The 27,994-nt window shown below is 32.4% G+C and overlaps 2 protein-coding genes across 2 annotated transcripts in view; one reads left to right on the top strand and one right to left on the bottom strand.

Annotated features, from left to right (window-relative positions):
- LOC144852148 (uncharacterized) overlaps positions 1–27,994 on the top strand; it is an 83,994-nt gene that overhangs the window by 27,974 nt on the left and 28,026 nt on the right. The gene's annotated exons all lie outside the window — the stretch shown is intronic.
- Positions 21,288–25,817, bottom strand: LOC144851744 (uncharacterized). The gene is made up of 3 exons (XM_078709341.1): positions 25,753–25,817; positions 24,502–24,672; positions 21,288–23,901 (listed from the first exon to the last, which is right to left on the bottom strand). Exons 2-3 carry the CDS (start codon positions 24,670–24,672, stop codon positions 22,207–22,209), a joined length of 1,866 nt encoding a protein of 621 aa, XP_078565467.1. The 5' UTR covers positions 25,753–25,817; the 3' UTR covers positions 21,288–22,206.

Below are 27,994 nucleotides of genomic sequence, written 5' to 3'. Positions count from 1 at the left end.
TTTTATAGTCACATATGATGTGGATCTTTTATTTTAATTATTTTTTAAACCAATCTTCTCTAACTGATCACCATTATTAATGTCAAATTTATAAAATAACACAATTTGTATCGCTACTGAATGTACCTCTAGGTACTGTACATCCATTTATAAATTTGTGTACTGCATTGTACTATATTAATTTATAATTTTTTTTATTCCCGAACCTCAAAATCATTATAAGATGGTCACCGTACATATCTAGTAATTGTTTATATTGCTGAAGGTACCATATTACATTTTTAATATGCGTTGTAACTCCCATGACCATTGAAAATGGAGATGGGTGATGTATCTATATTATAATATTAAATCTATTGAATTATTCAATCAAATCATTTAATAATTATTTATTTTAACATTGTCTTCTTCATCATTTTCCACTGCTATCTTTCGTGGTCTTTTTGAGATTACACAGATGCTTGCATGAAGTTTTTGTTTGAAAGGAGCCCCCATTATTTCTAGGGCCCCTGGGTTTATCCAGTGAGCGCTCAAAGCTGTTATTATGTAATTGTAATTATTGTGTAATTATATGCTAGTATACATAGAAAACTAGAAAGCCACTCAGAGAGTGCATACATCCACCTACTGTAAAATTCTCCTATAGTACATATGATTTCTCCGGAAAAATGTATATCTATGTATTAAATCAAATTATGTTTTAAAATTACAAATCACAAATTATAACTCTTGCCTTTTGGACAAGTAGTTCTCGGAAAAATGCAATTTCAGTTTACTTGTTACTTTAAGACTGCTTGCCGGCTTTTGAAAATAATACTAAAAAGTGGTCCAGATTATCTCCAAAATTTAATGGAGTGGCCCTTGACCACATATCTATCTGTGTTTTCATTTTGGTAAAGATCTTGCAATAACGTTTTAAGTAAACCTGCTAACAAACAAACAGACACACGCGATCGATTACATATATCTCCTTGGCGGAGGTAAACTATTAATAAAGCTTAGCTTAATCACTGAATTTCCCCAAAAAATAAAAATGCCATTTTTGTCATAAAGTTGTAACTTATGATTGCTAGCTACTATAATGTTTCCTTCCTGATCAACTACCACATTATTGGGAATGGTTTCGTCATCAATGCTTATCAATATCTTGTCATTTTCATCAAAGATTAGTTTTCTGTTGTTTAGAGGGTCACAATTACAATCATATGACCATCTTTAGATAATGTTAAACCTCCTGGCTGAGTGATTTTAAGTTCTCCTATTTGATCTCCATTATGGATGTAGAATTATAAATTGTTAGCATCATAATTGTTTATGTACAAGACTTCATTTTCCTTATTAACTGTCAAACCAAGTGGTGTTTGTAAGACTCCTTTACCAAACATACCAATTTCTTTAAACTTATCATCACAATGTATAACACACCTTGGTGAACGTCCCTAAGCAGAAATTTTCTATCACTCATTTGATGCATTCCAGTAATGTGTGAATTCTGTGACATCTCTATCCTGTGTCAACAACTGAACCTGACTGATAACATTACCATTAATGGTATGTAAAAGTCCAAGAAGTTCTACCCTGACATTTACTCTTTGTATTACTACTCTCAGCTAGGTACTTCATCTTGTTAGCGAGGTGTTAATCACAGGTGTTTCCTTTGTTGTTACCACTCAGTGGTTTTCTCAAATGTATCATTGATAGACCAAAAACTATGTAAGTTGCTGAATTATAGCTACTGTATTTGCATAATATAGAATTCTGCCCTGACCTTAAATTAAAATCTTCACTTACACCATTCTACAAATTTGTCATTGAAGTGATTTGAAGATTGAGAGGGTATGAAGAGGTTCAGTGTATCTATATTGAATCCAGTGAGTAATAGATTAAAGTCATTTAATAGTTGATTATTTTAACAACTTTTGTTATGCTATCAGTCACAGCTATCTTTCGTGGTCTGTTTGAGATTACACATATGCTTTGATAAACATGTCGTGTCAAAGACTTTCTTCTGTAAATGTCCTTCTTAAAACAACCATTTCTATCAAACAAGTTTATAACTTCAGCATTTGATATTATTATGTTCTCCTCTTTATCCACTGCCACACCAAAAGGTCCTATGATTGTAAGTCTTCCTTTGATTTTTCTTGCTATTTTTTCATTTTCATCAAAAATTAGTACTCTGTTGTTTAGCCCGTCACAAACAATCAGATCTCCATCTTTATTCAAAGTTATATGACGTGGTTCTTTCATTTTAATTTCTTCTGAACCAAACTTCCCTAACAGATCACCATTATTGATATTGAACTTATAAACACAGTGAGCATTACAATCAGATACATACAAGACTCCATTTTCCTTGTTAACTGTCACACCAAATGGATGTTTTAATGTTCCACGACCGAATTTGCGAATTTCTTGAAAATTGTCATCATATAATGTAACAGAAGTTGTATCATCAGTGAATACCATTCTACCATCACTCATTTGATGCATTGTCCTTACAGTTCGCGTCATCTCTTTTTTGCCTTTAAATTTACCTGATTGGTCAAACTTCAATATCTCTTTGCTCTCACTTGATACTAATATACATCCATCCATGTCTACTGCAACACCCATAATTTTGTATTCATTTTTATGTTTTTTATACCGTGCAATGTCATCAATGGTATTCACAAGTCCAAGAGGTTCCACCTTAATATTCACTGGAGATCCTTTGACCTGATAATCTCCAGCCATTATCTTCATCTGCCAATCACCTTCAATATCAAATCTACATTTTATCATTTGCTCTCCACTTCCATTGTGTTTGATCTTAGTGGCAGATATTTTATCTGATTCAGAAATCAAAACAGCTTCTAATTCACCCTCTTTGAGACTTGATACTTTAACTTCAAATGTTTGTCTTGTTGCAACAGTACATTTTTTGTCTGATTCTGCAATTGTGTAATCGGTATTAACAATTAGCACATCACCAATGCCATCTTGGTTTATCAAATCATTTGTATGTGTAGATGGAATGAAATTAGGTGCAACACATCTTTCATGAAGTGATTGATGAATACCACAAACCTTATCTTTATTATCAATGATATTTGTCTTATAGTTTTCAAGAGTGTTAGATTCTTCTGGTTTGTTTAGTATCAATTTAACTGACTTAATTTCATCATTCACCTGAGCTCTCTTTGCATCAAGATCTTCAAATTGACCAGTGGTGCCCTCCTCCATTTTTTTCTCCTTTTCTTCAAGTTCCAAAATTAATCTCTCACTTTTTTCTTTAACCGCTTGGATAAGTTTTTTCTCCTGAACCTCAATAGCTTTTCTGCATAACTCTGCTTGATCTTTGAAGTGAGATGAACGTTCAGTAATCAAATAAAAAGCTTTATCCAAATCATTTTTAACTTCCTCAGCTATTTTAAGTACTTCAGTTGCCTCTTGGTTAAAATTATCAATAGCATACTTCATTTTAATCATTTCATGTTTTTGCTGACAATCCAGAAAATGTTCACATTCTGTGCAAGCAGCTTTCTTGCAAGTTGAACAGAAGAAGTCTAATTCTAGATTGTGAGTAGAACACATCTGTACCACTTGGTTAGAAGACATCTAGAAAAATATGTTATTTATTATAAAACACATAAATCCATGCTCTGTTTGAGGTGGCAAATCTAACAATAGATTAATTAATTTATTGCTGTCTGGGTTCAATATTTATTAGATGGTTTGTGTTATGGTTGGTTTGTTTGGCGTATTGTCGTTTGGGCTATAGTGCTAGATAGTCACACATTGTATTGGATGATGTAAATATTAGATGAACTATTTAAGTTTTCATTGAACTGTATCACATAAGATGGATGATTTTTATTTTGTACGAATGAATTATGGTTGGATGGTATTATTAAAACAGTAGAACATTTATAATAAACTAGATTTGAACTGATCACTTTGACGAGTTAGTTATCCGCACGACAAACGCCACATACGCGTTAGAATATTGCGCACAGAAAAAAATTACATCATTATAACCTGAAGAAAATAAAATGTTGTCAGTGTGCTATCTGGTTTGTGTCTCAGTATATACAGTATATGCTATATACTGTACATACTACATACAGTGTAGTATAGGTGAAATTACGGGACCCGCCTTTTATTCCAATTTTTAAAATGATGACGTCATAAAAATGAAACGCGTAGAGACCAATTTCGGAAAACGAAAATTGTCTTAGCAACAACATATTAACATGTTGAAGAGATTTGAATACGTAGAATATAGATGCGCGCTCTTTTAAATGTGATGAACTATGACCCAAAAGATGAAAATTCAACCTTTTTAGTTCAACTGGCCATACATACGTCACAAACATACGATAGGAACAATTTTTACATGAATTCGTATCTACAATTCAACAGCATCCAAAAAACGTTTTAATCATGAGTATCGCTGTTGATTCTGAGGAGCTAAAAGAGATTGAAATTTACTGTAAAGATGAAAACAAGTTACCCACGTAATTCAATTTTTTTACCTTATGAAGTCATCAAAATTAAAATATTTCCAACTCATGCGAAAGATAATTAATTGACCTAGACAATATCAAAATCTGGGGGAAATGGAAAACCAATAAGCGAGATGAGCTATTACTGTACAAAAGAGACAAAAATCCTATATTTCATATTCGAGTGGCCATATGATGACGTCACAACATCCGAGAGGTAAATATTCTGCATGAATTCATCTACAATGTATCTGTTTGCATATTAAATTACAAAAAAATTGAGGGTCACCATTGATCCTGAGGAGCTATGTATAATAGATTCAAAATAGGCTTGATTTGACAATATTTGGTTAATTTTTCAACTAAAACGCACGCAAATTGTCTAATTCAACATGTTCGTATGCCGTGATTTAAAGTGGAAAAGGTCTGATTTAAAAAATAAATTACTAGGAAAAGCTAGAAAAATATAATTTAAGAGAAAAAAACATTATTTTCATACTTGCATTTTAAAATTTTAAATGACTTTTTTTGAAAAATACCATTTTAATTCACAGAAAGAAAGTTTGACCTTAATATGACTTAAATTTTCACAAAGTTTCAATAAAAAATAACTTTTGGTTTTTAATCTATGATCAATCATAAGAATTCATAAAATCGTGTGTAATTCATGATTCCAAAGTTATAAAATGTTCTGTTTACATGTTTTAGAGATACGCGAGACACAAAATTGACAGAAAGAAAGGACGAGGCAATGAGAGTAAAGCATCTTGCCTAAGGATGCAATTAGTATGGTACAGATAACCTCGAACCCATGCCTATCACATGCTAGTCTGATATTGCCATTGCACCATCACTCTCCAGTATATACAACACCCGCCGCGATTTCTAGACGGTCTCCCATCCAGAAAGCAACCGGGCCCAACGTTGCTTAACTTCGGTGATCTGACGAGAACCGGTGTTTCAATGCAGTATGGCCGTATATATCAATGTGTATATACGCAATGTGTAGATTCACTCTACAAGAAAAGCATTTACTTACAGTTACAGTTGTTTGACTTCAACAAGCAATAGACACCTTATCACTGTGACTACTATTTATTGACTGGTTTTTATTAAGCATATCTGTCTATACATTTTTAATACATTGGAGCTGTATACACAATATTGTCATCATGGTCGACAGGTTCCTTTTGATGTGATCTGAACAACAATATGTAATTCAAATTCTGAAGTTAGTTCTTTAGAAAGAATAATGCATGAATTCCTTGAAATCAATAGATATTGATTTTAAAGAGAATCAGATTCACTCTTCAAGAAAAGCATTTACTTACAGTTGTTAAAATGCTTTTTCAACTTTAAAACAAGAAATGGAAGTTTATATACAACTACAACAGCCTTGTCACTTTATCTATTCATACTCTATTTTCAATACATTGGAGATGTATACACGTTATTTTCGTCATGGTCGGCAGGTTCCCTTTGATCTGAAGAACAATATGTAATTCAAGTTTTGAAGTAGGGGCCTGGAGAAAACTTTAGAAAGAATAATGCATGAATGCCTTGAATTCAATCGATATTCATTTTAAAGAGTAATATATTACAGTCAGTCAGTGTATATGTTAGTTATGTGCCTTACAAAGTTTATTTATGTCAAGAGTATACAAACTATTTTAAAGCGACCAAATTTATCCCTTATTGAAATTTAAGTTTCTAAAAATATATGAAAATTCTGTCTAAATTGTCTACCAGAAACCCTTTTTTTAACCACCATTTGAATTTATAGTGATCCTATTCCTCCTATATTAATAAAATGTTATATTGAACAAAATCAATTTAATTTGAAGCACTAAATATTTAAAATATACCTTTGAAAATAAAAGGATTAAAGAACATCATATCAACACGATAGATACAGTAACTGGACCAAGGATAATAAAGTGATATTGAAAATTGAAACATTATTGTGTAACTGGAATGTTCTTACTCTTAGTCTTTAGTCATCAAGTTTTAAACTAATTGTGGTCTGCTCAAAATGATAATATTATCTATTATATATTAATGGCCATGAGGTCTGTCATCTATTTCACTTTAAAATCTAGTCTACAGATTTGCTATTAAACTGCTTAGAAGACCAAACAACATTGCCGAATTTACTTTATAAATACAGTTTTTAAGTGATTTAATATAAGTTGTGGCTCCTCTATGTCCATTGAATATGGAGATGGGAGAGACAAAGTTCAATTTATCTATATTAAATTCATTGAGTTATGAATCAAATTATTTAATAATTAAATATTTTGATATTGTTTGCTTCGTCATTTGCCACTGCTATCTTTCGTGGTCTGTTTGAGATTACACAGATACTTGCAAGAGGATTTTGTTTCAAAGTCAATTTTCTTCTGTAAATTTCCTTGATAAAGCAACAATTTTTATCAAACAATTTTATTGCACCATCATCTGATATTATAATGTTTTCCTCATATCCACTGCCACACCAAAAGGTGATAACATTGTTGGTTTTAATTTGATTTTTTTGGCACTCTTTTCATTTTCATCAAAAATCAATACTGTTATTGAGCCAGGCACAAACAACAAGATGACCATCTTTAGAAACAAACCATTTCAAAGCAACAAAAGTTATATACCTACAAACTTTTCTAAATTGACTATCAAAAACTACCATTTCATAATTAAACATAGTATTCCCTAAATTTCAATCCCCATTTTTAATATCTGTAAACTAGCATAATCTGTTTTATATTAATAATAGAATGTTATAATGAACAAAAGCAATTTATTTACATACATTAGGATTTGAAGAACTAAATATGAATATGAAACAAAAGAATTGATTGACTGTTCTATTCAATGAGGTATAGCCGAGGTAAATGTACTATTCAACGAGGTAAACATTTAACAAGGCTACAATTTATTGGTGTTTTCCATTGACAATTTAGTAGCACCTTCAGGCCTTTATTATTAATTTGTTTTAGAAAACAATATACAAACGAAACAAAAGAAAAAAGTTTAAAATCCAAAGGACTGGTTAACCAAAAAGTGAAATGAATCACTGTCAAGTGGCTCACCAAAATGGAAATTGAATTGAATACAATTATATATGTCTTAAGCTTAAATAAATAAATAAAACATTACAAATCTAGCAATAAAAAGGCAAATTTATATTGATGACTTGCATATATAAATATTTAAAAATGTTTAAATCAATGGGTATTAATAAACCACGCAAACCTCCCCCAAAAAAAAAGCAAACACCATGAAAACCAAATAAACTGATTGATTCAATCAGTGTACAAATCACTACTTGGTATGTCATTTTTTTTCTATGTTCTTTAACCAGATGATCTCTGTATTTACTACTCTCAGCTGGGTACTTCAACTATTAGCGAGGAGTTAATCACAGGCGGTTCCTTTGTTGCTCGGTGTTTTTCTCTCACGGATCATTGGTTTTGACCAACAAATATGTGCACAATCGCTGAATTGTTGCTATTTGCATAACATTAAATTCTACCCTGGCCTTAAACTGAAACCAGTGTACAAATTTGTCATTAAAGTGATTTTAAGAATGGTGTATCTATATTGAGTCCAGTGTGAGAAATAGATTAGACTCATTTAATAGTTAATTATTTTAACATTTTTTGATAAACTCTCAGTCACCGCTATCTTTCGTGGTCTGTTTGAGATTACACATATGCTTGAATAAGCTTGTTTCAGAGTGAACTTTTTTCTGTAAATGTCCTTCTTAAAACAACCATTTTTATCAAACAAGTTTATAACTTCAGCATTTGATATTATAATGTTCTCCTCTTTATCCACTGCCACACCAAAAGGGCTTATGATCGTAAATGTTCCTTTGATTTTTTTTTCGATTTTTTCATTTTCATCAAAAATGAATACTCTGTCATTGCACCAGGCACAAACAATGAGATGGCCATCTTTAGTCAAAGTTATATGACGTGGTTCTTTCATTTTAATTTCGTCTGAACCAAACTTCCCTAACAGATCACCATTATTGATATTGAACTTATAAACACAATTAGCATTACAATCAGATACATACAAGACTTCATTTTCCTTGTTAACTGCCAAGCCAAATGGATATGTTAATGTTCTATGACCAAATTTGCGAATTTCTTGAAAATTGCAATCACATAATGTTACAGACATTGTATTATTAGTGAATACCATTCTACCATCACTCATTTGATGCATTGTGTCTACCTTTTGAGTCATCTCTTGTTTCCCCTTAAATGATCCTGATTGGTCAAATTTTAATACCTCTTTGCTTTCACTTGATACTAATATACATCCATCCATGTCTACTGCAACATCCATGAAATTAAACTTATTTTGATGGTCTTTATACTGTCCAATGTTGTCAATGGTATACACAAGTCCAAGAGGTTCCACCTTAATATTCACTGGAGATCCTTTAACCTGATAATCTCCAGCCATTATCTTCATCTGCCAATCGCCTTCACTACCACATATACCTGTTATTACACTCTTTCCATTTTCTTGATCTTGGATTTTAGTGGCGAATCGTTTACCAGTTGTAGAAATCAAAACAGCAGTAAACGTAGCCTTTTTGAGACTTGATACTTTAACTTCAAATGGTTGTCCTTTTGTGACAGTAAATTCTTTGTCTGATTCTGCAATTGTGTAATTTGTATCAAAAATCATCATTTCACCGATGCCATCTTGGTTTATCAAATCATTTATATGTGTAGATGGAGCAAAATTAGGTGCAATACTTCTTCCATATAATGATTGATGAATACTGCTAACCTCTTCTTTAACATCATTGATACTTGTCCTATAGTGTGCAAGTGTGTAAAATTCTTCTGCTTTGTCTAGTATTAAATTGACCGATTTAATTTCATCATTAACCTGATCTCTCTTTGCATCCAAATCTTCAAATTGTCCAGTGATATCTTCATCCATTATTGTTAGCTTTTCTTCAAGTTCAAAAATTAAATCCTTACTTTTTGCTTGAACCAATTGGATAAGTTTTTTCTCCTGAACCTCAATAGCTTTTCTGCAAAACTCTGCCTGACCTCTAAAGTAAGATGAACGCTCACTAATCAAATAAAAGGTTTCCTCCAAATCCTTTTTAACTTCTTCAGCTATTTTGAGTACTTCAGTTGCCTCTTGGTTAAAATTATCAATAGCATACTTCATTTTAATCATTTGATGTTTTTGCTGACAATCCAGAAAATGTTCACATTCTGTGCAAGCAGCTTTCTTGCAAGTTGAACAGAAGTCTAATTCTAGATTATGAGTAGAACACATCTGTACCTCCTGGTTAGAAGACATCTAGAAAAATAAAATTACATTATACAATTGAGTGGAAGAGAATATTTAATTTGTTGAAAGATTGACTGCTCTATTTAACGAGGCGGACAAACATTTATTATTTGTTTTATAACACACCTACTGTAAATTATCAATAATCAAGCATATATGCCTATTTAGATTAATATAAAAGCAATGGAAAGGTAACTGATACTGATCCCTTAGGCTAATTCTGTTTTTACACTTCTTGGATAGTTGTTCCCATTAATTAAGCAAAATCATTTTGATTAATTACTTTTTGGTCTAAATTAGTACATTGCTCTTTAAAAATGCTAGTTCTGATAGAGTGCCATTTTGTATGTTATTTTCTCGCCACACCTTTAGGCAGTTATATTCAAGAGAATGAAATATGGGTATTTGGAAACTCGGACTGGGCATTTTCAAACCCTAAAGAACGTCTGGGAGAAGAGAGTTTATGAGATGTATGCAGACATGTAGTCTGGCTGTCAACGTAGGCATTTATCATTGAATAATGGTCAAATCCTTCCTCTATTGTAAATAGTTTTGCCGAATACCAGGGAATACACCGGAATATGAACAGTACTATAGTTTAGTATAAGATTATATTTTTGTAAATAAAAGTTGATTGTTTGATTGCGGATTTAATTAATTGATAAGCTAAATCAATAACAGCGATCCTGCAGAGTTCAGAAAGTCTGTATGTTTACTATATTTGGGACAGCTTTCTCATCGTATCCAGCAAGTACTACAAAACGCCGACATAAAAGTATTTCATAGTGCAGTCAACAAGTTGTCACAGTGTCTTCAAACACACAAGGACAAACCATCTAAACACAGCCAACCTGGTGTATACTGTATCCCATGTGAATTTGGAAACTGGACGTGACCTTCAAATCAGGCTTACAGAACATCGAGAGCAAGACAAAGCATCAGTAGTATAAATGCATTCTCACAAACAACAACACCGAGTTAATTCGCAAGATGCTGAACTAATTGCTACGGTTCCTTCTTGGCATTCCAGACGAACCAGGGAAGCTATTGAAATCTACAAACACAACACTGTTTATCAAGATATTGGATTTGTTATTACTGATATTTGGCTATCTTTATTCAACACTAAGAATCTTTATCGACCATGCCATAGTTTTTGGCTAGTTAGTTTACATTTCACAATCCTGTCTAGACCCATGGTCTTTGTTTGGCCAGTCTACACCCAGCTTCGAGACAGTGCTATTGTTTTTAGCTAGTCTCACCTTGCTTTTCACACCTATCAGAAACAATGCTCTTCTATAGCTAGTTTCCATTCACTATTGTTCATGAGAAACAATGCTCTTCTATTTTTTTATTTATTTTTATTTCAACAATATTTTATGAGGGTGATCCATCCAGCATAAGCTGATCATTAGGGACCCTCAAACAATACAAACAGTAAATACAAAATAAAGTATAAAAATACAAAATTAACAAAGATATAAAAAATAAATATATATATATATAAATATACAGTAGGCCTACAATAAAAGAGATCTAAAAAGAGATTAAAAGAGAAGAAATTGAAAGAGTTACGAATGCTTAAAGGTAGAGAATTAAAGAAAGGAGCATTGAAACTAAAAGAAAGTTTAAATATTTCAAGGTAAGAGCCAGGGATAAGAAGATCTCCTTTAGTAATTTGCCTAGTGTTCATACGACCGTTGGAAGTGACTTTAGTTAAAGAAACCTTCCCTACAATTTGTGATGTTTTGTAAAAATAATACATATATATTACTTTAAAAACATTAAACCAGGTCATTCCTTGTCTTAAATGTACGTTTTATGGTAAATTATGATAAAAAGTGAGAAACAATGCACTACCTAAGTAGCTCGCGGTGACTGACCTCTCGTGGACGGTCTTTAGGCCTAGCCTAGCTAGGCTTAGTTTTGTAGGCCTAGCTGGTAAACATCGGTAATGTACGAACATCGTACACTAGCTATATACCTAGCCTGACGTTGTATAGTTGCTGCATTAATTGTCTTTCTATTTTTGCCAGACTCCGTTGATACAAATTGGGGAAAACCCGGTATTTTTGCTGAAAAGTTAGGAGTCTTCCATTTGTTTTGGCCTCACGATCGATCTAAAAGTGGGTGAATTACAGAAGAAAACCAGAAATATCAATCTGTGCGCAATGCATTTTGGGATTTATAGCGGGCCGCTATAATTATTAGAATCGACTTATTTTTCACATTTTTAACCATTTAAAGATGAAAAAAGTTATCGCAATAGGACCATATAGTATTATTTTTACATTAAATATAGTTTGTGATCTTAAATTAGATCTAAAAAACGTAGGGAAGGTGTCTTTAAAAGCTGACAAATAGTAAGTGGAGCAGAGTGATGTAGAGCTTTGAAAGATAGACATGCAAGCTGAAAGAGGTATCATTCATGGAAGACATCTCCTACGGCCTTATCTATCACCCGGAGAGTTCTGTAAATATTGATTGGGAAATGGCGTCTCACATTACACAGAGTTTAGATTATATTTGTAGTAAACATCCGGAATCAGGAATAATCGTCACAGGAGACTTCAACCGAATGAGAGACAACCTTATTGTTAAGTATCCCTTAAAACAGATCGTTAAAGTTTCAACTAGAGATCGCGCATCACTTGATTTAATATATACTAATATGAGCGATGTTTTTAATGCACCTACTAAAGAATCACCTTTAGGACTGTCTGATCACAACGTCATCGTATGCACCCCAATCGTAGGAACATTTAAATTGCCTAACGTCTTCGCTTACCATACAAAACGTAGCTGTAAACCGGGTGCCAAGGAAAACTTCGAACGCGACATTAATAACATTAGATGGCAAGATCTATATCGAATGGATGGATGCTGTAACCAGTTTGAACTGTATCATAAGAACATTTCTGAACTCTTAAATTTACACTTCCCCCAAGTAACAATTAAAAGACTTCTTAAAGATAAGCCATGGGTAAATAATGCGTTTAAAGGTATCGTTTCTAGACGGCAAGCAGCTTTTGCAATTGACCCCATGTCTGCCGAATATAAGAAACTTAGAAACTTATCTAACCGAATGACTAAATCTTTGAGAGGTGATTTTTATCGTAATAGTATTGCCCAGTTATTCTCGTCCGATTCTAAATCTTGGTGGAGGGGTATTAAACAATTTCTTAATCTCGGCAAGGGTACTAAGTACTTTAAAACTATGGCTAATGAATTATGTAACGGGAACGTATACGATCTTACCACGAAAGTTAGTGGTTTTTTCCAGTCCCTGACTTCTGAGTTCAAACCTCTTGAACCAAAAACCAATGATTGTAACACTGTAGTACCACCCCATTTAATTATCACGCCAGAGACAATTGAGTCTAAGCTTAAACTTGTGAAATGTAATAAAGCCCCAGGCCCGGACGGAATCCCTCCGTGGGTACTACGTGATTTTGCCAATGTCCTTTCCAAGCCAATAAGTGCAATAGTTAACTCCAGTTTAAGGAAAGGGGTTCTCCCCATGCTTTGGAAGTCAGCCGATATAATCCTCATTCCAAAGGTTAACCCACCTAAGGTTCTTGAGAATGACTTGCGTCCTATTTCGCTGACTTCCACCACCATGAAAGTTATGGAAGGGATCATAGGGGAAATGATTTGGGTCCAAATTAAAGATAAAATCAAGTTGAATCAATTTGGTTGCTCTAAGGGTGTGTCTACCACTGACGCTCTTATAAATTTGTTAACCGAATGCTTTAATGCTACTGACCAAGGAGATGAAATGAGATTATTATTGCTTGATTTCAAAAAGGCTTATGATTTAATTGACCATAATATATTAATTGATAAGTTGTATAATTTAGGGGTCGAAGACCATCTAATCTCTTGGATCTATGCTTTTCTATGTGATAGAAAACAACGTGTTAAACTAGGCGATGAATTGTCCCCTTGGACAGTCGTTAAGGGTGGTATCCCCCAAGGATCCTGGTTGGGGCCCATGTTGTTTATCATCTTTGTCGACGATCTTCTGGATGGGGTGCCGTGCATGAAATACATGGACGACACCTCCATCCATGAACGCGTCGGCAACGATGGGGCAACTGTACTCCAAACCACTCTTGACGAAACTGTCCAGTGGGCTAAGGATAACAATATGTACCTTAATATTAAGAAAACGAAAGAGATGAGAATTAGTTGTAAAAGGTCAAAGACTGCTTTTGAGCCACTCCATGGTGGAGATTGTAATCTGGAACGTGTTGACGAATTTAAACTTCTTGGTGTAATTATTTCTCATAATTTGTCATGGCAACCTCATATTGATCAAATGATTAGTAAATGTAATTCTAGAATGTACTTTCTCAAACAGGTGCGGAGGGCAGGCCTGGATGCCCCCGCACTTGTCCAATTTTATACTAGTATCATTAGACCAATATTAGAATATGCGGCCCCAGTTTGGGGATCAAATATTACGAAGCAACAGAGTCAACAACTTGAACAAATTCAGAGAAGGGCCTTTAAATGTATTTTTCCGCATGCTACTTATTCCGATGCCCGCAGCTTCCTTGGTTTTTCTACCTTAGAAGACCGCCGTGTTCGACTGTGCAAGGATTTTTTTGTTAAAATCAAAGACCCCAGATTGAATCATTTGTTACCGGAGGCTCCTTCTGCTGCTTATAATCTTAGAAGACTCCGTTCAAAAACGTTTATTATTAATCACGGATTATTCCAAAAATGGTAAACATTTTGTGTTATGTTTCCGCGACCTTCCGTACCTTTGTGTGTAAATATTATTGAAAATTTTTGAAGTTTTTAACATTTTTTAAATTTGTAAACATTTTTAATACTTTTAAATTTTTATACTGCAGGCCTATATCTATATTCTGATGTTTTCAGTTAAACTTGTTTTTAACAATTTGAATTTTATATTTATTGTTTTTATAATAAGTGATTTTTAATTGTAATTTTGTTTTAATTTTTTGATTGTATGTTCTACATTTCTAAATGTCTTTTATATTTTTATATTGCATTTTATTTTTCTGAGTGAAACGCTTTTGTTAAACTTGTAGTTGTGTGAGTGGGAGATAGATAGCTAGTTTCAATCACTCCCACTGTGTGAACTTGCTATTGTTTCTAGCTTTCACACCAGTCCCACCCTATTCAACTTATATTCCCAGTTTCCTGGACTTTCTGCATTCTCACTCCTGAGGATGATCAAAGCATATTGATCGAAATGTCTAGAAACTCAACAGTTCTTTTCAGAAATAATATACATGGTGTACTGCAAACTTTATATCAACACTAAATAAACTACAGAAGGAAAACTGGATCCAATCATAATATACATCCTCAAAACAGCCCTGCTTTATGATTAAATGGTTTTAAATTTATATAGCACAAAATACAAATCAAATAGTTAAAAATATAAGTTTATCGTTATACTGTGCCACTGCAATGTTCACATCGATGTCATCATTAACATTTGAGAGATAATTTGTTGAAAGTTTCTTGACAAGTGATGACCTTTGTTTTCGTATATATGCAAGAACATTGTTTTTAGCTGAACATGCATTAGAACCCATAATTATCCCCATTAGATATAATTTTCCTTTAAGTAGAACACCAAATGAAACGTGATGCACTTTTTATATTATGTTTTTATGATCATTACTCATTCTTTTTTCCCAGACTACAAGGAAAGTATACTTACGGTTGTTAGCAACATGTAATGAAATTCAAGTTATGTACACTTTTCAATAACCTGTTACCACTTTGAGTAGTCTTTCTTAACTGGTGTATAGACACTCTTCAACAACCTGTTACCACATTGAGTACTGTGGTCTTTATTGACTGGTGTATAGACACTCTTCAACAACCTGTTACCACATTGAGTACTGTGGTCTTTATTGACTGGTTTATAGACACTCTTCAACAACAGTGTTACCACTTTGTAGTCTTTCTTAACTGGTGTATAAACACTATTCAACAACCTGTTACCACTTTGTAGCCTCTTAACTGGTGTATAAACACTATTCAACAACCTGTTACCACTTTGTAGCCTCTTGACTGGTTTATAGACACTCTTCAACAACCTGTTACCACATTGAGTACTGTGGTCTTTATTGACTGGTTTATAGACACTCTTCAACAACAGTGTTACCACTTTGTAGTCTTTCTTAACTGGTGTATAAACACTATTCAACAACCTGTTACCACTTTGTAGCCTCTTGACTGGTTTATAGACACTCTTCAACAACCTTTGCCACTTTGAGTACTGTGGTCTTTATTGACTGGTTTATAGACACTCCTACATTGAGTATTTTAGTTTTATTGACTGATTTTTTATTTGGCATGAATTTCTGTTCACACTACTTTATTGATTTTTGAATTAAAACATGTATCTACATTGCATTTGATTTACAATATGTTCATAATGTGTGTAAGGTTCTCATTGATTTGTACATTATAATAGCTTGGTCGTTTATAGGTGTGAACGACAGGCTAGTCATCTGGTGTTTATCCGTTTTATTCCCACCAGAAATATTTTTCAATTTAAAGTTTTATATTTTTCAGGGTTCACTCTTCCCTGTGAACTGAGAGTTTGTTATGACTGAGTCTTTCTTCAAATTAAACTATATGACATACAATTGAAGACGGTATGTTTTCAGAAATTTAGACAAAATAAATATATGTGACATTCATTTATTGTTTTGATTGCAGAAAGCTTAAATAATAGGTGTTGAAATGTATAACATTCTGTTGCTGTATTTAGGAATGCAATTCTGTTTTTTTCCTTTTGTTGATGCAAGTATCACTGTGTAATAATTGCAAAATCAATAATAATTTGTTTGTACACCATGCTATAACTAATATATATAATATAATAACTGAAATACAGAATCATTTTTGTTTCCTTACAATGTTTATTGAAAAGATTAGGAAAAGTACAAACTGTTTAAAATTAACTTACATTAAATAATCCAAATTGACTTTTTTATTTCATTAAAAAAATCATAGGATCTAAGGTAATTATTAAACTTATTCAACAGTTAATTATTTTAACATCTTTTGTTGTGCAATCGGTCATGGCTATCTTTCGTGGTCTGTTTGAGATTATACAGATTGTTGGATAAGCAAATTTCCAAGTTTTTTTTCTTTTGTAAATTTCCTTGTTAAAACAGCCATTTGTATCAAACAATCGTACCCCAAATTCATCTGATATTATAATATTTTTGTCTGTATCTATTGCCACACCACAAGGAAAATTAAACTTTAGGAATCCCTGAATTTTTCTTTGTATTTTTTCATTTTCATCAAAAATTAATACTCTCTGGTTTAGCATATCACAAACAATTAGATGTCCATCTTTACTCACAGTTATATGATGCAGGTATTTAATTCTTTTTGAACCAATCTTCCCTAACAGATTACCATTATCAATACGGAATTTATAAACACAATTTGTTTCACAATCACCTACATACAAGACTTCATTTTCCTTGTTAACTGTCAAGCCAACCGGACATCTTAATGTTCCTTCACCAAATTTGTGAATTTCTTGAAAATTGTCATCACATAATGTAACAGAAGTTGTATCATCAGTGAATACCATTCTACCATCACTCATTTGATGCATTGTACGTACATTGTGTGCCATCTCTTTTTTGCCTTTTAATGATCCTGATTGGTCAAACTTTAGTAACTCTTTACTACAACTTGATACTAATATACATCCATCCATGTCTACTGCAACATCCATGATATTATACTTATTTTGATGCTCTTTATACTGTCCAATGTTATCAATGGTATGCACAAGTCCAAGAGGTTCCACCTTAATATTCACTGGAGATCCTTTAACCTGATAATCGCCAGCCATTATCTTCATCTGCCAATCACCTTCACTATGACATATACCTGTTATTACACGCTCTTCACTTCCCCAATGTTGGATCTTAGTTGCAAATCTTTTACCAGATTTAGAAATTAAAATAGCAGTAAACTCACCCTCTTTGTGATTTGATGATACTTTAACGTGAAATGTTCGTCCCTCTGTGACATTTAATTGTTTGTCTGATTCTGCAATTGTGTAATTTGTATTAACAATTAACACTTCACCGATGCCATCTTGGTTGATTGAATCATGTATTTGTGTAGATTGAATAAAATTTGGTGCAACAGTTTTTCCATGAAATGATTGATGAATACCACGAACCTTATCTTTAACATCAAGGATACTTGTGTTGTGGTTTGAAAGAGTGTTAAACTCTTCTGGTTTGTTTAGTATTAAATTGATTGATTTAATTTCAGCATTCACCTCATCTCTCTTTATATCAAGATCTTTAAATTGTCCAGCGATGTTTTCATCCATTGTTTTTTGCATTTCTTCAAGTTGCAAAATTAACTTCTTACTTTTTGCTTGAACCAATTGGATAATTTTCTTTTCCTGAACCCCAATAGCTTTTCTGCAAAACTCTGTGTGATCTTTAAAGTGAGATGAAAACTTACTAATCAAATAGAAGGCTTCTTCCAAATCCTTTTTTAACTTCTTCAGCTATTTTGAGTACTTCAGTTGCCTCTTGGTTAAAAATAGCAATAGCATTCTTTATTTTAATAATTTCATGTTTTTGGTGACAATCCAGAAAATGTTCACATCCTGTGCAAGCAGCTTTCTTGCAAGTTGAACAGAAGAACTCTAATTCTAGATTGTGAGTAGAACACATCTGTACCTCCTGGTTAGATGCCACTAGAAAATAACCATATTTTAGTAAATATCTGTTATGCCCAAACAATGTAATGTTACTGGAGAATACCATAAATACATTTACATTGCAAAGTGCAGTCCAATAAAAAAACTGAACATGTAATACTTTTGGGTTAATAATTAAAAAATGTTAAAGTATTAGTGTTAATATTAGTTAAAATATGAATTAATAATATATTTTAAATATACGTATTTTATATATATATATCTTAAATGCCTGAGTAGTTAAGGCAGGGGCGCCGTTTACCGTACCTAACGAGTCAACAATATCGGCAATGGTTCAAGGCTGACTTGCTCCTAGTTCTGGTGGTGGAATAAGTCTATAAAACAACCTGTGTGTTCATCATTCAAGACGAGTAGGGGGTTACCGCAGTGGTTCACAAAATAGCCCATGTATCAGGGGATTACCACATACATTAGGACAGTGATTAATTTACTATTGGTAATCCTTGACCTAAAGGTATAAAATAAACAATATACATAAAACAAATATACAAAAACTAAATTTGTACTTACTTTTACAGTATAAGACCTTTTCTTTGCAAAATTTTGAATAAAGAGTTAGCTGTTTATGGATACAGCCTCTTATAACCTGGTACAATTGGGTGTGGTTTAACTGTAAAGGAAGTACAATATTTCCTTCTTTGTTGCAAAACAATATCTTTTTTTATGTGGCTATCAGATTTCATTGCATGTAGTTTTGTAGAAAAATTAGTAACTTTTTCGCTTTGTAATGTTATTGTGTTTAGTGTCTAATGAAATACCAAAAACAAATAGTAATTGATAAAATTTAAAATGTTTTCACTTATTTATAATAAAAAAAATAAATGGTTAAATTCAACCAAAAAACCCCATTGGCTGGCAGCAAATCTGACTATTTTTAAGCTTTAAATTACTTAATTTTTCAGATAATGTTTCTTTTTGTCGATCCAATCTTTGGTCAAAGTGGATACTATGTGACATTCAAATGGCATATTCAACAAGAATTTTTTTTTAAGAATTATTTTTTCAGGGGACAAATACATCTTTAACTTTACAAATAATTTAAAATGAAGCTAAACTCAATTATCCCTATAACCCTTTCTTCCATGAATGTCAGTAGTGAAGTATAGTATCAAATGGATGTATAAGCATGGAGGTATATACCTTCATGGTATAGTATTCCTTGAATGATGTTTTGTTTATGTTGGTGTTATATTTCTTGGTGGTTTGATTAAATTTGTAGTTTCGGTTTGTAATGGCAAATTATGATCAGGAAGACAAACATGATCATGGAGATTATGCAGCTTTTACAGTACATCAGAATTATTGAATAGATGAGTAGGGGGTGCCCCGGTGTCCTAGTTCACACAGCCACTGTGGTGGACAGAGGGGAGAGCACCTAAATTGGCAACACTTTAGGAGAGATGTTCCACTCATTAAAACATAGTATTTAAAAAAAGCAATTTCTCTCTAACCCATATTCTCTCGTTTTGCATTGTCTTTTTTTAAACGTCAATTTAAATTCATGTACAAGACATTAAAATGATACCACCAAATAAGGTAGCCAATTTGAAGGAGGATTAGTTTAATGTAATAGAGTTGTGATAAAGCAGAATTTCCATACAAACAAAGGAAACACATTTTTTTTTAGTCCAATTAATTCTCAAAGTGAAAATTGAGAGCATTCAAATTTTGGTCAGTGGTGGATCCAAGATTGTTCCAGTTTTTGCATTGTATTTGCGATTTGCAAAATTTGCTTGACTTTATGGCGCAGACATATACTTTTGGATTATGAACAATCTTGAAATTATGCTGAAAAAATTACCATTATTTCCTCCTTTTAAATAATTTATTTATTTTTAATGTAATTTGATTTGTTTTGTATGAAAAATTACATACAGCTATGTATGGTCTATAATTTATGTGTTTGCTATGCTTTTTAGTAGCGTGCAACTATGTCAAATTGTCAAATTTATTTTCGATGAAATTACAGTACGTTTCAGGCAATTTTAAACGTTTAAAAAACGAGTGCGCAGATTTTTGCATGCGCACGTTAATATGCACTCTTTTTGTCCGATTTCTGTTTTACATCCTTTCTTTAATAATGTCATCATAATTGATTCACTTTCCAACTGGAAATTACGTTATACGAGCACGTCAAAAGTTACAGGCTACGCATGTGTAAATTTAAAAAATATAAATTGTTTTTTAAACATTTTTAATGTTCAGTAATTTCGGTCGGTTGGTCGGTTGGTTGGTCGGTCGGTAAACACTAACTTGAGCACGCGACTGCAGCCATGTATATGGCCTTGTTTAAAGAATATATATATTCATTTCAGAATCTGTAATAATTCTTCTGTATATTTAAATGAACTTGTTTTGTGCCTTAATTACTTTAAAATGTTTATTCAAGAGATTTTAATAATATCAGTATTCATTTATTCATGGTAAAACACAGTAACATATGTACATGGTTTGAAATTATTGAAAAGTAAAAAATTCACATAAAAATATAAAAATGACTAAAATTTGGTAAAATACAAATAAAACACATCATTTAAAATACAGATAAAATACAGTTGATATACAAAATACAAGCAAGATTGGTGTGTGAAAAAAAATCAATTTATACAAATTGTCAAAACAACCAAATTATTGTACATTGCATGAAAAATATTCCTCTAATAAGTAAATTTAACATACTGTTTTGTATATTGAAGCATCATAATCTAAGTAATATTCCCTATATCTCATCTTTTTTTTTGTGCTTAACTTTACAATGTTTTTACAGAAATTTTAATAATAGAAATGTATACAAACTTTTAAAAACAACCAAATTATTTTACCATACATGAAAACTTAAATATTTTCTTTAATACCTATTCTAAATTTAACTACAATTTCATATTGAAGCTTCTTTATCTAAGTAATATTTCCTACTTTACATCTCATCCTTTTTTGGCCTTAATTACTTTACAAACAACTAAGTTTTTATTTCCTTATTAACCATTCTGCTTTTCCTATTAATACTACTGCTACTACTTCTACTACTGCTAATGCTGCTACCGCCCAAAGGAGTACTCCCTCTAAGGTTGAGTACTCACTCGAAGTAGTACTCGCTCAAAGGAGTACTGTAATAAACCATTTCCTGGCAGTGTTTTTTCATAATGGAATACTGTATATTTTCTTTAAAACTTGGGCACTAAATGTATTTATTATTAATGTAATTTTAAACAATAGTACAATATTTACAGCAATAATACATTAGGTACTTATTTTCTTTAAAATGATAATAAATGTCGAATCAACGGTATCAGCATAATGAAAAATAAGGCAAGATTTATTTTTTTACTTGATTGGATTACCAGAGTTAGTTTGTTCCAAGTGGTTGGATCAAACCCTCTCCATTTTCACGTTTAGGTAGAATAGGCTTTCTTAGGACAGTGTATGCCATAGGAATTCTGTGTGACTCTTTCCACTAAATCAAATTTCCAGAAAATTTGTGGCTGTTTGATGGGGCTGTTCTATTTTTACAATATGAACTTTCTGGATATTTTTATTCTATATCCCATTATGTAGAAGAAAAAAATAGTACATATCTGTATGGGGCTTCCCATAATTAAACCATAGGTGCCATGGGAACTACAGGATGTTTCAGTAGTTAAATATTTTAACATTGTTTGATCCAACATTGGCTACTGCTACCTTTCTTGGATGTTTTGAGATTACACAGATGCCTTTAGGACGACATAAATCTGACCAAAAATATGATTTCTGGGAACCTATTTGCTTGATAAAATCTCCATGTTTATTAAACAATTGTAGTTCATGATTACTTGATATTATAATGTTGTCCTCATAATCTGCTGCTACACCATATGGATTGGAAAACCTTAGTGGGTCTTCTATTATTCTTGTTATCTTGTCATTTTCACCAAAAATGAGAACTCTGTGATTTTTTGTATCACAAACAACCAGATTGCCATCTTTAGTTAAAGTTATATGATGCGGTCCTTTCATTCTGATTTCTTCACAACCAATCTTTCCTAACAGATCACCATTATTAATATTAAATTTATAAACACAGTGAGCTTTACAATCCGCGACATACAAGACATTGTCCTTGTTTACTGTCAAGCCAAGTGGTTCTTTAAAGAATGTTTCATTACCAAATCTGCGAATTTCTTGAAACTGATCATCACATAATATAACTGATTTGTTGTTGTCACTAAACACCATTCTACCATCACTCATAGGATGCATTGTACGTACATTTTGTGTCATGTCTTGTTTATCTTTAAATAAACCTGATTGTTCAAATTTTAATACCTCTTTACTATCACTTGATACTAATATACATCCATCTTTGTCTAGTGCAACATCCACAACAGGTTTGCACTTTTCATTTTCTTTATACTGTCCAATGTTATCAATGGTTTCCACAAGTCCAGAAGGTTCCACCGTGACATTTACTGGAGATCCTTTGATCTCTACATCTTTAGCCATGATCTTCAACTGCCAATCACCTTCCCTATCACATCTACCTATTATTCTGTACTCTCCATTTCCCAGATGTTTGATCTCGGTGATAGATTCTTGACCAGATTTGGATGTCAGAACTGCAGTTAATTGAATGTCTGGACACAGTATGAGACGTGATACTGTTACTTCAAATGTTTGCCCCTCTGTTACTGCAAACTGTTGATCTGATTCTGCAACCTTATAAAGACTGTGAACTGTTATTTTCCCAATATTGTCCTTGTTTATCAAATCAGTTAGAGGTTTAGACGGACGAAAATTTGGTACAGTTGTTCTTGCATGAAATGATTGACAAACACTATCGACCTTATCTTCAACAGGAATGATACTTGCCTTATACTTTACAATAGTTTGAAATTCTTGTGGTTTGTTTAATATTGAATTGACTGATGTAATTCCTTCATTTACCTTATCTCTTTCTCTGTCTAAGTCTTCAAATTGATCTTTGACACCCTCTTCCATTGTTGTTTGAATTTCGTCAAGTTGCAAAATTAAATTCCTAGTGTTTGCTTGAACGGCTTGAATAATTTTCTTCTCTTGAACTTTAATAGCTTTTCTACATAAATCTACCTGATCTTTAAAGTATGTGACACTTGCGGTAATTGAATGAAATGTTTTCTCCAATTTCTTTTTAACTTTCTGAGCTGTCTTGAGTAATTCAGTTGCTTCATGGTTAAAAGAAGAAACTGCATTCTTCATTGTAACGATCTCATGATTTTGCTGGTGAAGAAAATGTTCGCATTCTCTACAAACAGCTGTCTTGCATGTTAAACAGAAGAAGTCTAGTGGTTGGTTATGAGAGCAACACATCTGTAAAAAGACAAAAAGGAGCGCCTTAAATCATCATCCTCATTAATTTATGCAAGCTATGTTCCATGTTTCTGATGGTAGAACAAATATTCTGCGGTTATGATTATAAACTGTAGGTTCAGTACCAGTATAGCTGAATGCACCATATGCCACCCTTGATCCTAAATATTTAGTATTCATCTGCAAATTTTAAGCCTATAACTTTAATATTAAAGACCCATTTACACTAGGACGATAACGATAAATAGATAAACATTCATTTTTCCTACATAAAACAAAAGAAACCTAAAAACTATAGAATAACTATCTATGCTACCGTTGGTGAAAATAATTTTTAAAGTTTAACACGTCCAATCAAATGACGTCATAATGTAAGAGGAATAATATGGTGATACAGTGATTTTATTGTTCTTATGGATCATGACGTCATTTTATTTGATTTAAAAAAATATTATTTTTATCAAAGACACAATAAATGGTTATCCTATACTAATTTCTTTTGTTTTATGTAAGAATAATGTATGCTTATCTATAAATTTATCAAAGCAGACATTTATTCGAATAAATACAGTAATAGAAAATTCCAATCACTTCACTTGCCTCTTGGTTAAAGGTATCAATAGCATACTTCATTTTAGTCATTTCATGTTTTTGTTGACAATCCAGAAAATTTTCACATTCTGTGCAAGCAGCTTTCTTGCAAGTTAAACAGAAGAAGTCTAATTCTAGATTATGAGTAGAACACAGCTGTACCTCTTCTTTAGAAGACATCTAGAAGATTAGGAAATAATTAATTCTGAAACACATTTCTTGAATTGTTACTATTATCAAAGAATATAAATAGGTAAAGAATCAACAGTACGCGCTGTTATATATAAAAGGATAGGAAACGCGGACGTGCTTTCATGGACGCGTAAGAATCCAGCAGCCGAACGACGGCGGGCTCTAGATATGGTTCCCGTCTAATTCCACGTTTGGATGGATCGTGATGATCTGATGTGTTCTCGCGTCTGTGCTCTACTAATTTTGATATTATTAATATTTTAATAATCATTTTGATAAATAATCATCGTTTGCATTTTTATAGATAGTTTTACCTTACCCACGCCTGAAGGTGGCGCACTTCTTCTAGCGAAAAAGAAGTGCGCCACCTTCAGGCGTAGGCAAATAGTAACCCGGATGTGGTTTACGCCGCCAACGGAACTAGTGTATCTTCTCCTTTTGTTATCTTTGCAATTATCTATTTACATGCAAGAAATATAATGCATTTTTATTGTTGCAATACTGTAGATTATAAGTTTAGAACAAATTTGTACTTTTTCTTTAGATATCTAAACAATTAGAAATATCTTCATACTATTCTATTAAACACATTTAAAAACTTTAATTTGATTTTTGATGCATTTATTGCTGAGAACATTTTATAATCTCAATTGAAGAAATTGTGATGCTTGGATGATATAATCCAAAATACAATCAAGCAAATAGAATCCATGGTACAATGTCTGTAATAGTATAATATAGTTGGAAAGCTTATTGTGGTGCAGATGCAATTCGTTGTTAAGTACACGATAAAATATGCTAAAATATTTTAGAAATATACCGTGTTTGTGATCAAATTATAAATATAAAATAGTATCCAATTAAAGAATAAAGTTCATCTATAAAATGTAACTCCCAGCCTGTGAATCACTTCTACAAAGTGAAAAGTAGCATTTTGATAAAGCCACACCTTCAGATTTGTAAGCTATTTCAGCTTGGTTGAAAATTACACCCAGTACAAACAACTCTGCTATTACTTCAAGAGAAGAAATATTAGATTCAGTCTACAGTAGAAAAGCATTTACTTACTGTTAATGTGCTACTTTTACGACTTTAAGGTTAGAACAAGAAGCTTGCAACCTTATCACTTTGACTACTAATGTAGGCCACTATGTAATTTCGTGTCATTTTTTTGTTAAAAGCAAAATTCCAGCTGATTTAGTGTCTTTAGGATGTAAAGTAATGAAAAAAATATGTTGCCATTTTTTTAAAAAAGCTTAAGGGTGTCAAATCCAAGATGGCCGCCAATACGTAAAATATCCAATAAATGTACCATATTGGACAAATTAACACCCATTATGAATAATATTTTAAGTTCATATGGGTTCTCTGCTATATAAGAATTATTATAAACCTATATTTATTAGTATTCTGACATTTTGAATTTCAAAATGGCCGCCATTTTTAAAAAAATGGATTAAATTTCTTATTAAAACATGTGCAAGTTATGACGTTGATTGAAATCACATAAAATGATAGGCCTACGACAACAACATTGGTGATTAACACAACAAATTTTTAAAAAATGGGTTAAATTTCTTATTAAAACGTGTGTAAGTTAAATAAAATTAGATTGAAATACACAAAATGATATGCTTATGACAACAACATGGTGATTAACACAAAATGTTGACCATCAGGTCGGAGGTCTATAGTACTGACAGTACACTTCTTCATATTAAAACATCTCATACACTTCTTCAGTTAAATGACAACTAACTCTGCTAAAGTCCTTCAATGAAATATTCTAATCTTGAATGCGATACAGTAAGTTGACCTTCCTTCGTTTTCTACTACTGTATATAGACAGTTTGCCTTCTACAAGACTTTTACCAATGCCTCAAACATTTTCTGTCCAATTTCATCATGCCATGGCCAACAAACACCTTTGTGCGAATTGCAGCATTCTTCATTAATCGGGATATCATCTCTCTTTAAATGTTGGCTTTCAAACTCATCAACTAGATTTGCCAGCTCTGATGAAATCATTAATTTGTGTAATTCCAATAATGCTCAATGACCCTGATCAATTGATGTAAATCCAGCAAGTCCCACACATACATGTCCTCTCATAAACTCCAATATCTGTAATTTGTTTCAGTAATCTGTTAAAATTGATACAGCGGAAGTAACCGGTCGTTGTTCAGGTGGTCATGAGCGAAGAAATATTTGATAAAAGCATGTGTGCAGATATCGTTTTCTTGTGTCTCGAACATATATAGGGATATAGTTTAACCACATCATTTAGATTTCGTCGACTTTCTGTATTCAAGTTAATATCTTTATGATCAGCCTCTTTCAAACAAAATGACTTCACTTAGAATCTCTCTCTCTCTCTGCATTTGTAGAAGCAAGTTGTAGAGAGAAAGCAGAATTAGTGTGCTTCTGTCCTTTAGAGATGTTTTCCATTTAAGATATTTGTGTCACTGGTTGTATAGGTAATACAAGTTCAGTTTCAACAAAAGCACTGGCCTCAACACTATTTTCACAATGCTACATGTCCAAAAGCCATATAGTTCACCGGGTTGACATAATAATTGCTTCTTGATGTCATCTCTGTCCACCTCCACTGATCTCGGGCAAGAGTCATCACCAGGCATTCTTGTCTTTCCCTAGTACATGAGTTTTTATACCACAACCATGTGCACTCATCAAACCAGTGTATAATGGTGGTCTATCTGTAGTGGGTACATATCTAATGAAATCGGTTGAGATTGTAGAAGATGAGAAGTAGGAGTTAATGCTGCCTAATAATCTTGTGAATGAGCTGTATCTGTATTGCCTTCAAGCTTCTGCCAAAAGTTGACAGGTTGAAAACTTACCAACCATACTGGTGTCTATGGCCCTGAAGGTTCAGACATTGAATTACATAGCAATAACACATTTATTATTTAACATCATATTTATACAGGATTTCACAATAAGGTATAAATGCACTTATATTGTGATCTTGTCTCCTGTCAAGTTTCAGTTTCATGAAAAGAAATGAAATCTGTAATTTAGAATCTATATATAAATTATGGTTAATTCTGACATAGGCAAAAAAACTTTGGAACAAATCTCTACCTTGGATACCTACCTGAACTAGGCCTATCTCAGATGTACCGCGAAATGTAAAACAGTTTTCACTATTACGATATTGTTCCATATTTCTATCTTAGGAATATATTATAAAGAGTTTTAAAACAAAATTTCTGATTTCATCGGTAGATTTTCAACTCAATTTCAATTGTACGCGGTCAAAGTAATTTCCAGGTTCACGATGAGTTCA

This window comes from Antedon bifida, chromosome 9 (genome assembly GCF_963402885.1).
Source record: "Antedon bifida chromosome 9, ecAntBifi1.1, whole genome shotgun sequence".
Taxonomy (NCBI): domain Eukaryota; kingdom Metazoa; phylum Echinodermata; class Crinoidea; order Comatulida; family Antedonidae; genus Antedon; species Antedon bifida.
The sequence above is the reverse complement of the archived record's forward strand: the minus strand, read 5'-3'. Positions and strand labels throughout refer to the sequence as shown.

Coding starts and splice junctions, on each gene's coding strand:
- LOC144851744 (XM_078709341.1), bottom strand. CDS start 24,672: ATGTCTTCTAAAGAAGAGGTACAGCTGTGTTCTACTCATAATCTAGAA. Junction 23,902..24,501: donor TTGATACCTTTAACCAAGAG/GCAAGTGAAGTG, acceptor GTCTTTTTACAG/ATGTGTTGCTCTCATAACCA.